The 17749-nt window shown below is 34.4% G+C and overlaps 1 protein-coding gene across 1 annotated transcript in view; it reads left to right on the forward strand.

The window, feature by feature from the left end:
* Positions 1 to 1339: 1339 nt before the first annotated feature.
* LOC142338170 (uncharacterized) overlaps positions 1340 to 17749 on the forward strand; it is a 55359-nt gene continuing 38949 nt past the window's right edge. Inside the window, exon 1 of the mRNA XM_075387806.1 lies at positions 1340 to 2011. Coding sequence (XP_075243921.1) covers positions 1763 to 2011 — 249 coding nt within the window. The 5' untranslated portion in view covers positions 1340 to 1762. The remainder of the gene's footprint in view (positions 2012 to 17749) is intronic.

Below are 17749 nucleotides of genomic sequence, written 5' to 3' on the forward strand. Positions count from 1 at the left end.
TGCATTCTTTTCACCTCTGACGCTGCAAATTTCATACCAGACACAACAATTCTCAATCTGGAGCTCTGGCACTTAAGTTTTATTGGTTTTCTAATCTGCCCACACTCACTAATCTGGGATAAAATATTGTCAATAAAACTATCAAAATTAAACCAGATGTTGGATAAAAACAACCAAAATTTGACTAGATTTCGTTTTACTGTCGATATATTACCTAAAACTTATCAAGAGATTGAAATATAGAAAAGGTAAGTCTGTTATATGTCTTTTAAAAACCCATAAATAGTCTTTCAATAAAGTTTTTCAATAATTCCACAAAACTGTGAAATTTTAACAAGTTTATATCCCCCGCACAAAATAGCTTGAATTGTCATATGTTTTGCCCACCAAACAAATTTGGCTAAAATTTCACAAGTTTTTCTCACCGCACAAAATTGACAAAAATTTTACACAAGTTTTTGTCCCCCACAAATTTGAGAAAATTTTACAGTTTTTTGTCCCTGGCACAAATCGAGAACAAGTTTTTGTCCCTCCGGCAAAATTGAGAGACAAAATTTTTCTACCTCAAAAATGTACCGCACGATTCGTCACGGGGGAGGGGGCATGCCCAACCGTGACAAAAAGTTTTGCACGATTCGTCACTGGGGGACGTTCCCCCCGTGACAATACGTGCATTTTATAATACTACTAGTGTCTGTTTTTTTGTTTGGGAATAAATGTACCTAAAAAATTCGTAAAATACCGATTCCTATAATTTTGTGAGCTAATTTATATGGGGTTTATTTAAGTCTATGACATTTTTCTCAATTCACTTAGTTTTAGACGTTTAAAAAATTGGCGATGTTTTATTGTTAATTCATTATCATCTCTACAGAAGAAAATTATTCGCCTTTAGGGGTTTAAATTTCTGAATGTTCCTTTTAATTAGATGATCTTTATCAAAAGAGAAATAACATTTTGTTTCATTTAAGCCCCTTTAAAATTCTGAAATACACACACCCTTTTATTTTGAAAATGACACAAAAATATGGGCAAATGTTTCGATGATAAACGAAAAGTAACTGAAATTTTATAGTGGAAATTTTTAATTTCGACTAATTCATTCGTATTATATTAACAACAACTTTTATAACCATATATTTCCTTTCGTAATAAATGCTCATTATGATGTTCGCACGTTGTGGTGTGTTTTAACTGATAATTAAGCGCAGAAATCAATCAAAAAATGTATGAAAGTAGAAAATGTTAACTTGTTTCGTTTTTGTGAAGCTGAATAACTTCTCGAGGCAATTTAAAGTAATCTATATTGTATATAGGTGTTTTTTTCGTTACTCAAAAACAGTTAACATACTGACAATTAAATTTTTGCCGGAATAATTATTTGTTATCAACACTGTTATTGCATTCAACAGGCATAATTGTCAGAAATTTATAAACAAATAATCCGTAATAATTCCTCGTTTGTTCGCATTAGTGTTTTTTTAAAGCTCGTATTTTCTAACCTAGTAAAATTTTGCATTTTTAAAGTTTATTTTTGATTCAAGACTGCTCAATATTAGTTTTAATCTGGCGACTACAAAAAATTTCAGGAAGGAGACAGTACAAACAATATAAATTCACCAATTTTTGTAACATTTTTTCTGTTTTCAGTCCTTATTAAGTCCATTTTGCGCAAGCTTGTTCGTCGGTACTGAAAGTCAGCTTTTAATTGAAAAACAAACTAAACTTTTTTGGATATTATTGTTAAAATTTTTGTTAAAAAATGTCGGATACTCTTAACATTAACAACATTGAGAACATTGCCGACCCCGCAACGCAGAGAATCCTGTTCGAAATCAGTGGAGAATTGAAGGAGAGGGAAGCGGAGATCAAAGAACTGCGGGAAAAGTTGACAGCTTTGGAGGAGAAGATGGAAAAGAGCAGTGTTAGCGAACAGAGGACACTGGCTGTGTATGGAAACACAATAACTGAACTGCCACATGGAATCAACAGAGCCATAGCTGAGTGTGTGGTAAGGTGATATTTCCACCCACTCCACCCCATCCACCCCTCCACCCGCTCTACCCCATCCACCCCTCCACCCCCTCCACCCCATCCACCCCTCCGCCCGCTCTACCCCATCCACCCCTCCACCCACTCCACCCCCTCTACCCTCTTTGAACTAAACCCCCCGACCCCAACCCCAACCCCACCCCTTTCAATCTAAGTTTTCAGGACAAATCTTGACATGTCTTGATACGATTCGCTTAAATAAACTAATTTCTTGAAGTAAATTTAGAGAACTTGCTTAGATACAAGTGTCCCGCTTTTTCACCCCTATTTATTCACCCCTATTTATTTAACCCCTCAATCATTTCACCTCGATTATTTCACCCATTTATCACTTCACTCCTTTTTAATCTTTCATATATTGGATTGGTACTATTTAATTAGTAAAATAACCAAGTGGCCATGCCTCAGCGGCACAGGGGACATGATATGGAACTAACGGTGGCCGCTGTATTGGCCGACAGGGCGTTTAGGCGACAATAAAAAAATGAGAAATTTAACCGACAATTTAAGTAAAATGAGCAATAAAACTTATTCTAAAGTTGTGATTGGCTAAACGCCCTGTCGGCCAATTTTCCTAGCACCGAAACTAACACAACCAAACATGGGATTATAAGCTATTCCCTAATTATGATAAAACATGCCTGTAATCTCGACTGCTAAATTGGTACCTATTGTACCTACCGTTTTCTGATATCAAGATCTTGAATGGTCAATTCAATTTTCTTCGTTATCCACTCCTACCAAGCCCTTGAAATCAACAAGCCCCGTGAAAAAAGTCGCGTTTCAAAATAATGCCTGACAAAATAATGCGCTTTTTGGTCGCACTCCTAAATTTTATACCGTTGCAAGAATTTGGTACTAGAGGTCATTATTAATTATATATACACCATTATAAAGGTGTAAAAATATATATTATAGACGATGATCATGCTAATTAGGGAAAGACGATGCGATCATATACAACAGTACGGAATAGTTTATTGTTAGTAGCAACTCATCAACTCGTCATGACAGGTCATCTGTGAATTTTGGCAATCATACTACTTAAAATATTATTTGAACCTCTTAATTGCTGTACACTAAATGTTTGCCTTCTGAAAGTTGTTTTCAATACGATTTTCAATTTCTCCTTTAAGTGTCTCACCGATCTAAATTCGCTCGCATTGGGTATCACTACTTCAGATAATCTTACAGATTGTTACCCAGAGTAAGGTATCATAGTAAATCAGTTCTGTATCATATTTCAATCCTGTATTTTGACTGTGATCATATTCAAATCATCTTTTACCCTGTCAAGAAAGCATTTCATTCTAAAAAATTGCTTTGCCTGAAAAAATATTGGCCAGTGTAAAATTGCATTATTTGTAATTTATGTTGAATAACGGTTGCCCGAGTGTTTGTACGCTTGAATATTAAACTATGTCGAGCTTATCTTATGCACAATTTGTATTAGGTTGTTATATCTCAATTCTCTAATAATATTGGCTACGCCAGCGGGAACATAGTTGCACATAATTTAAAGCTACCCTAGCCACAGTCTGATCATGTCACTTTTAACACTGTCAAGAGAAACATCAGAGAAAAAATCCAGATATCTAAAATACATCTGACCAGCTTCTAACAAAAATCTGGAAATGAGGCCCAGTTAAAACTTTCATAAAGAAAAACGATTGGTAAAGATTGTAACGCAATTGAAAAAAAAGAAAACTTCTAGTTCAAAAAATTGTAAACACAATAACGAAATGAAAAAAAATTATCCTGAAAACAAAGGAATAGACAAACAGCAAGGCCTTCGAAAATCAATCATAACATCACTATTAATATTACTGTAAAATATTATAAATAACATTTTATAATAAACTGTACATACTGCGATTAAATATTTTTAGTTAACTAATTTGCCGATAATTCAACAATCGAGTCTACGAACTGATACATGAAAGAAACAAATCACCTAAAAATGTGACTAGTTTCCTTGAAATCATACGTCATTCTTTTTCGAGAACATAAAAAAAAACAATGAGCTGTGTTTTGTATAAAAACATAAATGACCACTGTCTGGCTATAAATAGGAAATTGCAATTAGCGCAATGACTCCTAAATTTTTTTCATATATAGCTAATATAACTTCTAATCTCATAAAATCTCTTCTCGATTATGAGCAAAAGTTATTTTTTAAATGCAAAGAATTTTGCGCCCCAATTTTCAGCAGTAATCTTTAGAGGTAACTTTCTGGTTCACTTCTAATTAAATAATTTGCACAGAAAGTCCGAAAGATTACAATAAAAATCTTCAACCATTAATTGATTCAGAAAATAAGTCCAAAAGGTCGCACAGATAATTGAAGTCTCTTTAAAAAACGTTAATACCCAAAACTCGTTGCTTTCTCTTCAATGAATATTTTCTTCAGTGAAAAAAATCGTTTTGTCAGAAAAATTTAGTTCTGGCGCCATCTCCTGGGAACAAAGCTGAAGCATGTCAAACATTTTTACATTTTTTACCAAATTTTTATTCTTTACTAAGAAAAAACATACCTTCCAATCAACTATTACATAACAGATACTTATGTTACAAAAATTATTGTCAATGCCGCTACTGATACAAAGTTATGGCACTGATTGATGGAAACATAATAAGTAATTCAATTATTTGACGTGACAAACGTTCAAAGTGCTGTTTTTGAGTAAATTTGCGTTTTCGTCGAAACAGCTACAGAAAGTTCTCACCAATTTTTACACCAGCGTTTTTCACGTTGAAAAAGGTTACGCCGGCGAGAACTTGGGTGCACATAAATTTTTTAAACCTACCCTAACCATAGTCTGATTATGTCATTTTTAACACTGTCAAGAGATACATCAGAGAAAAAATCCAGATTTTTGAAATACGTCTGACGAGGTTCTAACGAATATTACGTCCAGTTAAAACTTTCATAAAGAAAAAACCGTTGGTGAAGATTGTGACGAAAATGAAAAAAAATGACATTTTCTGGTTCCAAAAAATCGTAAACACAATAACGAATTGAAACGAAAATATGAAAACAAATAAAATCGACAAATAGCAGGAAGTTCAAGAATCAATAATAATATTATCATTATAGATATTATTGTAATTTATTTTAAATATCATTTTATAATATACTGTACATACTGCGATTAAATTTTTTAATTGATCTAAAAAATCGTTTTGGAAATAATTCAACAATTGAGTCTATGAACTGATACATGAAAGAAACAAATGACCTAAAAACGTGACTAGTTTCCCTGAAGTCATACGTCAGTCTTTTTCGAGAACATGTAAAAAAGAATGAGCTACGGTTTGTATAAAAACATATATGACCACTGTCTTACTATAAATAGGAAACTGCAATTAGTGACAAGACTCCTAAAATTCCATATAGCTCCTAATATATCTCATAAAGTCGCAAAATCTTTTATCGCTTATTACAAAGTTATTGTTTGAGATGCCAAGAAAATCAAATTTTGCGCCCTTTTTTGGCAGTAATCTTTAGAGGTAACTTTTTGGTCCCGTTTTAATTAATTAGTTCGAGTACAAAGTCTGAAAAATACAATAAAAATCTTCAATCATTAAAAGATTCAGAAAATAAGTCCAAAAGGTCTTACAGATAATTGTAGTGTCTTTGAAAAACGTTTATACCAAAACTCGTTGCTTTCTCATCCATGTATATCCTCTTCAGTGAAAAAAAAAACATTTTTTGTGAGAAAAATTTAATTGTGGCGTAATCGCTTGGGAACAAAGCTGAAGCTTGTCAAACTTTCTTTACTAAGCTTCTATTTTTTACTTAGGAAAAATCATTTATTTTTAATCAACTACTACGTAGGAGATACTTAGGTTTTAAAATTATTATCACTGCCGCTATTGAAACAAGTTTATGGCGCTGATTGATGGAAACATAATAAGTAATTCAATTTATTTACGTGGCAAATGTCCAAAGAGCTGTTTTTGGGTAAATTTGGCTTTGTTCCTTAAAGACAGTGACAATAACTTCTCAACAATTTTTTACTCAGCAAAGCTTTTATGGAAAAAGCGTGAGTTTTTACTTATTGAACTCACGGTTAAGCGCAACCATTGTCCGTAACTTTGAGCATGCGATTAGCTTAAAACCTTACTCCTCGAATTGAATTGAGACTCCTCGTAATTCATTGAGACCCAATATAAAAATTAATCTTTTTGAAACTGAAATAACACTATCATAGTTATTAAATGCTACAACGGTGGACTACATTGACGTGCGGACAAGTGTGACTAAGAGCGTGGACAAAAGTGATCGTGCTCGTCCAAAAATAGGCATCATTAAAAACTGTGGCGGATATAACCAAACCAGTAAATTTGACATAAATTCGTTTACTGTCACAAATCTCCACAGATTCTTCCAAAACTAATTTTAAAACATGTTTATCGCAGTAAAGTCATGTTCAGTTCTGAATTCGTATCTATTCTGTTTCGCCAGTGTTTGTCCAGTGCTTTTTATTAGCCCCAGTTACAAATTATAAGTTGCTATATAGTACGTTACTATGTAAGAAAATGGCACGCGCGCCTGGGGGTCCTAAAAGGTTCATACTCACTAAGCTGGGGGGGGGGACAGAATAGATCCCTGAATTCTTATCACATCAGCTATTCTATTTCTTGTATATAAGTGAAAACATGTATGCTACTTGCATAACCACTATCTTGAAATTCATTGACTGACCCAACGTGCAAATAACATCTGTACAACTTTAACAATATTTGTTTAAAAATCAACAGATTTTTCAATTTGCGGATTTTTTTGTTTCGAAAGGAGAGAATAAAATTAGCTGCTGAAAAAAGATGGTCTAGTTTTTTCGCAGATTGAGGGATTCAGCTTTGTCGGAAGTGAATAACAAACAGCGACTTTGTTCACGCGCCTCTGATAATTTATCAATAAACCTCCGCAGAAGAAATTTTAGAACACAGCAGTTATTTTTTATCCTTTTTTGAAAACTAATCTTATTTTCTCCTTGAAACCAATCAGGCGAAGAATTTGAATTTATCGTATTTAAGCTTGAAGTGGTCAAATTGAATGAAATTAGTGATTATGCTATGGTGGGTTATGGGTTTTCGCAGGCGGAATAAAGGGCGATTTTAACTAATTAGACAAATTAATTTCTCAAAATGAGAGAACAATAAAAATGATATTTTACAGTAGAATTTGGAGATTTACAGGAGAGATCTGACTATTAGATCAAGATGATGATTTGGTTTTGGGGATGAAAAGAGGCTCAAAAATCAGCTGTATATACCCATTATCATTGCCAGAATGTCCAGATACAAAACTAATCTTAGCACCATGATTTACAGCGGGGGTCGCAAAGGTTACCCAATATGGTTTTCTGCAAATGTCCCAGAAATCAGTCGCAAGGGGTACCATAGATGGTATGCATTTACATTTTCTAAAGTTTCGTTCACATTTCCGGTGGTATCATAATCAATCAATACATGTTGGGAAGATTTTACATCAAATAATCTCACTCTATTAATAGTTGTCTGGATTCACCAATTTGAACCGAATACTGATTCTAAGCACCATTAATTGACCATTCATTTATCTAAACTTGTGACTAGATTCAAATTTGCTCTTGTCTTTGTAATCTGGTAATTTAAATTTTCTTTCTAATTCTCACTAAGTTCAAGACTATAGTTTGATCGATATTCTAACATGCTACCCGCCAGAGACTTAACAGGTCGAAGAATTTGAAATGCACTAAAGCGCTAATTCTACGACTCAAATAATGAAAAAATTGGGGACTTCTCTTTTTGGTGCGTTTGATCACTCTGAAACACGAAGTAGGGCAGAAAACCAATTTTTTTTGAGGTGTGAAAACTTTTCAATTTATTTAAAAGCGTAATTTTTACAAATAGTGTTTAAAAGAAAATGTATTTCAAAGCTTTTCTGGAATTTTACTGAGCTTTTTTTCTGAGGAAAAGATCACACATTTTGATTTTTGACCATACAAAAGGTAGACCTGGCAAGCAATGTGATTTTGCAAAAAAAGTGAAAACACGACTCGGTTAGCTAAACGTGAACAAAAAGACCATCCGGAATGCAAATAGTTGTTTAAGCAAGGCCTTCTAATTTTACTTCGAAATCAAAGTGAAGAAGATGTACGGCTCATACTAGTTCATTTTTTGCTCCACTTCCTTTTTCGGTGTGATAACACGAATTTGACTTCAAAAACAATTATAAAGTATAAACAAACCTTTGAAGGAAGACGGCGCACCACTACAAATAAAATTACCTGAACTATGGATAATGAATAGGAGAATCAAGTTTTTGGCGTAAAAATCTTTTAATCGCTCATATAATGGAGTTATAAAATGGTATTTGAATAAATTAAAAGTTTCCATTTGAAATTCAGTTAGGAGCGGAAATTTGACTAATGTCTTTTACTGCATAATTTTTTTGATCATTTTTTTTCTTTTTTTCTTTGCAAATGACTTTTCACAGCTAATTGATAGGCAAGTGAAATTAAGTTTCTGCGTTTGTGTGTTCAAATCTTACATTATTTTATCGACAAAACCTCGACCCAGGATGAAAAGTTTTCAAAGGGTAAATCAGGACTTGTCCTGTTCTGTTTTGTTATTTTGTACAAGATTTTCAAATGCTTTGAAAATTTTTGACGTCAATTCGATGTCGACAATGAGTTGTACTAATAGCCCGTCTGACACAGTAGAGATTACTGTTGTCAACTGATATTCTCAACATTTTTTCATAGTAGTCAATTTCGATTTTATCACATGCGTCAATTCGACGTCTGCTTTCAATGTCCTTTTGTTTTCCATCAGTCATCAAGAGTGTACTAAAAATGCATAGGTGTAGTGATGCAATTCGCTGGTTGCTCTAATTCGCAAGTTTTCTATGAGTTGGACAATATTTGAAAAAATAAAATATTTTTTTCAGTCTGATTTTTTTTCGTTTTTTGTTGCCTTGTCACTAAGTTTCTTATTAAGTATCCTGTGTACATTCTGATGCGTAATTTCTAGCTTCATGGTATCGAGCCAAAGGTTTCATTGACTCGGAAAAGTTTTGGTTTTGAAAAGATGTTGTCCTTTTCATTAGAAGACGAAACCAAAACGATATTTTTGAAAGACCAAAACTCTTAGTTCAGTGTACTACATATTGATAAAAACAATAATAGAGACATTATTTTAAAGGCTATGAATGTTTTATCACTGACTTCAAAATCTATAGATTTTGAAGTCAGTGATAAAACATTCATAGCCTTTACAATAATGTCTCTAATATTGTTTTTATCAATATGTAGTACACTGAACTAATAGTTTTGATTTCGTCTTTCAAAAATATAGAATGAATTTTTGATTTGTTGTTTTGGTTTTTTTCTGGGCTTCTTTTTTTCCCGTGTCACATAAAACACTGGTACTCTATGCCTTCTAATGATATCTAGTCTATGGTGCTCAATATACATTTGAACTACAGTCATTGATTTTCACCAACGCCTGTTTTAGTTTCATTTGACTGATTTCTAGAGTTCTGACATCTCTTGTTGTTTTCTTCGCTACTTCGTCCCAGTGGTATCATGGATCTTTTCCGTTTGTGCAACCCCCAGTTACAGAGCACGCGCCATTACATATTCAATCTTTCTGTAAAAATATTTAATATGCGTCTGTGGTTGCAAAAAATATGCGCCCACTAAGCTGGGGGCACTAGCGGAAAAGATCCGGTATCAAAAATGGTATTAGCGTAATTAATTTGTTTTGCTTACTGGTTAAAAACTGTGATTTTTCTACATGTGTGACTTTGACTTCGTTTCTTTTTTAAAAACAATTGGGCCAATGCTGAATTTTTGTTCAATTTGGTGACCACTGGGATTTCGTAGAGGCATTGTAAAACTCTTGCATTGGAGTTTGCCTAAAATTTTGTTTTTGCGTTGATAGCGTTGACACTACTTGTTCTGTGATCAGAAGAAACTGGACTGCAGTTTCATTTGCATTAGAGCATTGGATTCAAATAGAAATAGCGACTTAATTTGACCACTAATTAAGTCAATTTGGTTCGTAATCTGTTTACCGATTTTTGGTAACAACGAATCAGTGAAAAATTAAAACAGCTAGCCAGTTTTATGAAGTGGAGTTTTTCAATCACCAAATAAATAGTGTGTTATCGAGCAATATTTTGTTCAGTTACGGCAACTGGTCTTCTGTTTTCATGTTTCTCTTTCATTTTTCCGAAATCATTGAAAATTGTTTTGTCATGGTTCAATAACCACTTAAGTACCTAATCGGTAGGTGTAACCCTTACTTTTTTGAATTCAGAACTTCTTTTTAAAAAGGACCTTGTTCTTGAGTTTTGATGTCGCTCATGTAAGGAGTTTTTGGTTTTGGCGCCATTCTATTGCAATGGCTCATCAACTTTTTGATAAATAATACACCAATCTTTCTTTGTTAATAGGATCACAGAGAAAAAATTAAAAAGTATATCAGAAAATAGAAATATAACTAATTTCAATAAACTCAGAAAGAAAACAAATCTACCAGATTTATAACAACAACTGGAGCCAAGAATTTTGAAAAAAAAACTAAATCCGTTTTGAGATGTATGTTTGTCAAAAAATGCTATTCAGTAACTTATATTGAGTCGTAAATGGAACTTGGCTAATGGACTCCAGTGAAGTAATTTTTTTCAGGTAATTATTAAAGGACGCCCACTCATACGTCCTAAATATGCCTGATTTTAGATTTGTTAGTTTTTAACCAATATGAAGTTTAAAAATTATTTTATTTTGAGATTATAAATATGACCATTTTTTGTAAAAAATCTTCATTTTTTTTTCTAGTTGAATTACATCAAAATAATTCATCTTATTCTCTCGAATATCGTTTGAGCGCAAACAACTGCGATCTCTACCTTGGCTAAAAATCATCCTGTCTCATCAGATTTGTCTCATCAGGCAAGTTTAAGCGTTATAATGGAAGCATCAAACAACAGTGAAGTAGATGTCATTCAGCGGGCTAGAAGAGGACGACGCAACAAGGAGTTTTGGTTTCTCGGCCTCCGCACAAACTATGGGCCTCCTCAAAACGCTCACAAACACAGTTGAAATACCTGACAGGCCAGCACAACTGAGTGAAGATGCAATTGATGCGCAAGCGCAGGCACAGACTCAAGTTAGAGCTACAACTGTACAAGAGAATGAGAGCCGTAATACCAGATTTGTTGCTAACTGGCGTTGACACTAGACGCCGCAGCCTCAAGGTCATATGGCATGACTGTAAACAGCAAGCGTCTCGGTGATGGACAGAAAGCCTGGCAACTTCTCCAGCAACGGTTCAGAGGTGAGGAGACAACCACAATCATAAGTCTGATGAAGCAGGTGGCCAGACTGCAACTCTAAGATGACAAAGCCTTTCACCAGTACTTCATCAGAGCGAAAGATCTGGTTAACCGCTTGCATCATGCTGATGAGGAGGATTCTGAGAGGTTGATGAGTGCAAAATTATCAAAAGGACTTGCACAACAAAACGAGCATTTTGTTGTACCGTAGAGCCTCAACCCCGCAAAGATCTTTGTGGAACAGCGAAAGCGTCTCACTTAATTCGAGAAGAGCAGAAGTAGGGAAATAGTGTGAAAGCGGATCAGCACGTGGCCATGTGAGCAATGAATGCGTAGCATCCAATTGGTGTACAATTTTCATTTGAATCACATCCTAGCCTAAGTTTCCAAGAGCTTTATATTGTGTTTTGTATGTAAACAACTTCGACATTTAGAAGCTAGTTGTTACAAAAAAACGCTGATTTTAGTAAATACGCGGCTAAAAACCATCTAGAAACCGCATGTAAAGCTTAACAAAAAATCCTCATAAGGCTTCGCACATAGTTTCAGCGCTGAAAACTCATTTGAAGTTTCAAAAACTGTTTTATTAGTAGATGCAGGCAAAGATGATCAACTGATTATAGATAAAGCCTGGATTAAAATGTAAAAAATTAGAATCCACAGTTATTAATCTGGTTGGAAGGAAAACAAAAATTGAAAGAATAAGAGATGTAAATGTAGAAGCACAAGACAAAAAAGTTGTGCTACACAAATTGACTTTTGAAAAAGTTGTTCAAGTACCAGAGTACAAAACAAACCTAAATTTAGATTCAAGTTTAGTTAAAAAACAACATGAATTGTTTCACCCAAAAGCTGAGTCAGTACTAAAGCTGAGAAACTTAGAAAACTTCAGATTGATAAAAACAGGAAACTTGTTGTTCTTACCACAAAAAAAAAATTTGTACTTTACGAATTTAAGTGGTGCACACGTCAAGAAAAACTGTGGCACAAAAGAATTGGACATTGGAACGTGAGATGTAGCAAATGCAACAGATGAAGCTTCCCACGCTTCAGCTTTCTAAGAAATTTTTTCTCTGGGAAAAATTACAAGAACAACGTTTTCAAAAAAGAGGAATAACAAAGCAACTCAAAACCTCGGAAGATTTTACTCTGATTTTTATTGGACCATTGAGTTCATAAAGCATACGCAGCAGTAGAAATGCAATTAGTTTCATGGATGATCTCATTGGCTACGCAGTAGTTAAATTTATGAAATACATAACTCAATCAGTGCAAGTTTTCACAGAGATTGTTGCACAATATGGCCAACCAAATATTTTGCTGACCGATAATGGGACATAATACAAATATAAAACCTTTCACTTTTTGCACAAGCAAAAAAAACAGCTCATGAGTTTACTGTTCCTGAAACTCCCTACTGCATTATGCCTTCTGACAGATTGAAAACTGGCAAAAAAGCTAACTGTCTTGAGCTCTAGATATAACATGTTATGCTAGCAATTAAATTGTCAAAGACAAAAATACTCAACCGGCCCTCACAAAATTGCTTGTTTAGCCTATTCAAAAATCGTGAAACTAGTTAAAAAAAGTCAAAGTTTGATCCAAATGCTACAAAATGTCGTCCATTGGTTACTTCCACCAAAACACACAGCTTATTTGGTGCAAAACATGAACACGAGGCAAATTTTTACTTCTGGAGACGTTAGGTTCAAGGAAAACAATCTAATAGGCTTTCAAAATTGATGACACCGAAGTAATAGAAGACATTATTCAACACCTTGACTTAGACGAAGTAAGAGAAGAACTTCAGGATACAAACAATTCAAGTGAGTTAAGTTCAGAAGTTGAAAAAATTGTAACATAGGAGTGTCAAGGAGAATAAAACTGTACGGAAACTAGAAATGAACAAGATATTAAAAATGAAAGATAAAGTCCAAAAGTTAAAGCAAAACTAAAAAAAAAGTTTAAGCAAAAAAAACTAATAGATAAATGGTTTGAAGAAATTAAAACAGAGATAGAAAATGAAACAGAAAGGAAAGGACAAAAAACTATTCCTGCCTAATGGACGTAAAAATTTAAACACGCCTCAAACGTATATATCAATAAATTTCAAGCTCGTTATGTGGCAAAGGTTTTAGACAAACGCAGTGAAATAGATATTCAGATAGTTTTGCTCCCACCATCAAAATCGAGTCCTCTGAAATCTAACTAGATTTATCAGCTATCAAAAACTTCTCTCTATAGCAAATGTTCGTAAAAGCAGCTTTTGTCTGTTCTAAAATAAACAAAGAGGTCTGTCTAGAGCAACCAAAGTTTTTTTGAGAACTTGGACAGTTATGGCAACAAGGTAGTTTGTCAGCTTAAAAAATCAATATACGGGCTAAAGAAAACAGCTGAAAATTGGTGTCAGGAGATTTCAAATTTTCTAATTCAGCAAAGATTTGAAAGAAGTAATCACAATTACTGTCTTTTTCTACAAACTAAAAAAAGAAACAGTTTCTGTTCTAATCTAGAATGATGACTTACTCGGAGCAGAAATATTCAAACACAAATCAATGAGTTAACAAAAGTTAAAGTTTAAAATGGATGAAATTGGATATTTTCAATCGTTTTTTTGAAAACGTAATCTAAATACAGAAAAAGGAACAACTTTAGAGCAACAAGAGTATACTTAAAACGCATTCAAAATGCAGGACTGCAAACTATGCAAAAACCAGCAGAAAGTAACCTTAAACCTCAAGAGGATTCAGCAAAAGTAGATTCTTATGAGGTTAGAAGTCTTGTAGGTTCATTACTTTATCTAGCTAATCAATCTAGACCAGATATCATTTGGATTGATCACAAATGTCTCATAATGCTTCGTTGATGACCCAACTGTTGAGCATTTCAATATTGGCAAGCGCTTGTTGAGACACCTAAAAATATTAATTCTATCAGACTCCTTTTCGCATCAGCCAGCAACATCACCCTTTTTGGCGAAACAGGTGAAGACTAGAGTAAAGACGTCAATGATAGACGATCGAAGACAGCATACTTTTTAAAGTTAGGTGACGTTGGGGGGATCTGTCAGGTGGCCAGTCAAAAATTGAAAATTGGCAAAAAATTATTCAGTTTGAGCTGTAGATACAGCAAGTTATGCTAATAACATAGTCGACAAAAACACTAAGTCAGCATTCAAAATGATTTTGGTAGAAAACCAAAAAGCGACCATCTAAGTCTCTTTGATTGTGTAGCCTATTAAAAAATCTGGATGCCAGTAAAAAGAAACAAAATTTGATCCAAAAGCTACTAAGTGTCTGTCCATTGCTTACTCTGATAACACAACCGCTTATTTCTCGCAAAACAATTAAACTGGGCAAATTTTTTCTTTAGAAATGTTAGGTTGAAGGAAAATAATCTACCAGGTTTTCAAAAAGAAACCAATAATACTGAAGACAATTTTCTATACCTTGACTCAGACGAAGTAACAGAAGAACATCATGATACAAGAAATTCGAGTAAGTTATTTTCAGAGGTTGAAGCAACTGAATCAGAGAGTGTTCAGGAAAGTGAAAACAACACAGTTTAACCAGTGAGTACCTCATAAGACCCTAATATGTAGCTGTAACCCTTACTTTTTTAACTTTAGAACGTCGTGTTAAAAAAGACCTGGTTATTGAGTTTTCTTGTTGCTCATTTAAGCATTTTTCTGTCTTGGGACCATTCTATTGCTTTGGCTTATCAATTTTTTAAATAAAATCTACACCAATCCTTTTTTTTTAAAAAAAAATGGTTAATTGGTTATTGGATCGCAGAAAAAAACTTACAAAATGGATAGAACTTAGAAACTTAACTTATGTTAATGATCTCAGAAAGAAAACAAACTTTGCAAAACCCAATAAGCAAAACCCAATAATTTGTACCAACATAAAACTGTAGAGACAGAGCTTAACTTTTCTGTTGAAGCTGGTGAAGAAGCTGTTCTTCATGGCGGATTTCTAAATTTTTTTTATTTGTGCAAATTACCTCTTAAAATTTGTGTAGATTACCAGTTATTGCTTTAAATAAGTATTTTATGCATAACAAAATACTAAACAATTTGCTATAAAACTTCAGTGCCTGCAGACTTTTTGAATAAATAGCTTGAAATAAGCTAACAAACACATTTTCAAACATTTTTCCTCGTTGAAAACTCTGTCGAAAGGAGGAGTATCAGAAAGGAGGAGACACCCAAAGATAGCGATTGCTGAAAGTGAGTAAAACTTCGAGCTTATTTTCCATATCCAGATCAGTTTTCGCCGGGCAATTTACACTAGTTATGTAAGCTGATATACTACATATAGTTGCCAACATAATCAAGCAAAATTGAATTGAATGGTCAACTGTTCCGTATTCCTTCCTGTCCCTCTAATTCTGTCAAAAGAATATGGCATGTTTAAAAACCAGCAAAAAACATGACGGAAAAGCCAATACTATTACAAATCAGTTTTGCAAAAACAAAATTTTGAAGCAACAAGATGAGGTCCACAGAGGCGTTTCAACGTAAAGAAAATGGGTTCAACATGAGGCATCAAATAAAAACGGTAAGATTTGAGTTCAACACCGGAATAAATATCAATTAAGCGGGATTTGGTGATTACCCATCACCAAACAAGGATACAACTTTTTTAGCCATGATTTGAACATAAATGGTTTTTCATCTAGGTCTCTCGTTCTCACATTAGGATACTCTTCCAATCTCTTATTAAGTTTCGAGCATACTGAAAAAGTGAAAAAGCTGAGATTTTTTGTTGCTCATTAACTATTGACGGCCAGAAAAAATTGCAACTATCAGTAGCTTTTCCATTGTTCTCGAGTACCTGAAATTGATCGCTTTGATGAACTTGTTGCGCTTTGTTTAATAGTTAAAGTGTGACGTCAAAAATTACGTCGACGTTGTTACGTCAAGTGATGTCCGGTGAAAGATTGTACACAACGTCCACGACAACCAAAATGAACAGGACGTTAAAAGATGATGACGTTCTGGACGTTCAGTCAACTGGAGTAAGCAACGGTTCATTCAAAGATAGTTTTCAGACGCGTTAAGTTTTTTGCGAGCAGAACCGTTTTGCAGCCGTTTTGCAGGCGCTTTTCTTGCATAATTTCAGCGCATTCAGCGCACTTTTTACAAAAAAATGCGCTGAAACGGCGCTGACATCTCGACCTATTTGAACAATCATATTCTGCCCAATTGGAAACAGAACAATAGAGCAGCTCAAGCCAGCTGCCTCGATTATTATGCCACGAAATTATATAGCTGTAGCAACCCAACTGTTGCTTTTCAGAAGACAGTCCGCAATGTCTGAACAATATGAGTTGCTAGAAGAGAAACCCACAATTTTTCAGTTTTCTGTTTGCAGTTTTCTTGTAGCAATAGAGCCAACTTCTGCTTGTCAGAGGCCACCACTCTGGAAAACTGAATTCAACCCCGCAGCCTCCAGTGTACTGCCACCAGAAAATTTGCCAGGAAATTCTTGCTACTTGGTCCAATTTCTGCACATAAGAAGCCAGCTAAAGTCTAATGAGGCTAACTACTGTAAACATCAGCTTATTACCAAAAACTTACCAGAAAATTCTCCATTGCCCTGGAAGCACGAATGCCTGTCAACAGGGTCCGATTTCCGCAGCTCACCAGGCAGCCAGATCATCCCAGTATCTCGGTTCCACATCAATTTACGTATCAGAAAGATGTCTATTATAGTAATGGTCAAACGAAGCTTTTTTTTACTACAACAACTAGTTATCGACATAGATTTTTATTTAAAAATTTTGCGACAGTAGAGCTGTGATAATGGTAATCATTAACGTCTCTATAAACGTCTCTAGTTTCATTCTCTATGATTCGATTCAAATTTAATTTTTGCTTGAAACCGTGGCCAAGGAACAAAGAAACTTTTTAGCTTTTTTCAAAAAGCCTGAACTCCGTCATGTGAAACTTGGTAAATTAGCATATTGCGTTAGAGCGTCAGAACACGCCAGAGTATTCAACTAACGTACCAAATTATGTCTCTATGAATGGAAAAGCCAGTAGTGTTCAGCACAGGTTGCTAGAAAAAGATTCGGAGGAAAACTTAAAACAGAAGTTCTGATCAAATCGTGGATTCAAACTTTTGACAGATGACGCAATTTAAAGTACACTTCAGGAGATTCTGCAGGTGTTATTTTTCTAGAAAAAAAATTGTAGTCGGATTCGGAGCGCACGATAGTCTGATCAGAGGACATATAAGTCTAGGTCGGTCTGATCAGAGGTCACTTTTGCCTGGGACGGTCTGACCAGAGGCCATTTCGGTCTGGGCCAACCTGGGCTGACATCAAACCCATCTATTGCCTGTTAGCAGCCAACTACCAAAC

This window comes from Convolutriloba macropyga, chromosome 4 (assembly GCF_964194025.1).
Source record: "Convolutriloba macropyga chromosome 4, txConMacr16.3, whole genome shotgun sequence".
Lineage (NCBI taxonomy): Eukaryota > Metazoa > Xenacoelomorpha > Acoela > Convolutidae > Convolutriloba > Convolutriloba macropyga.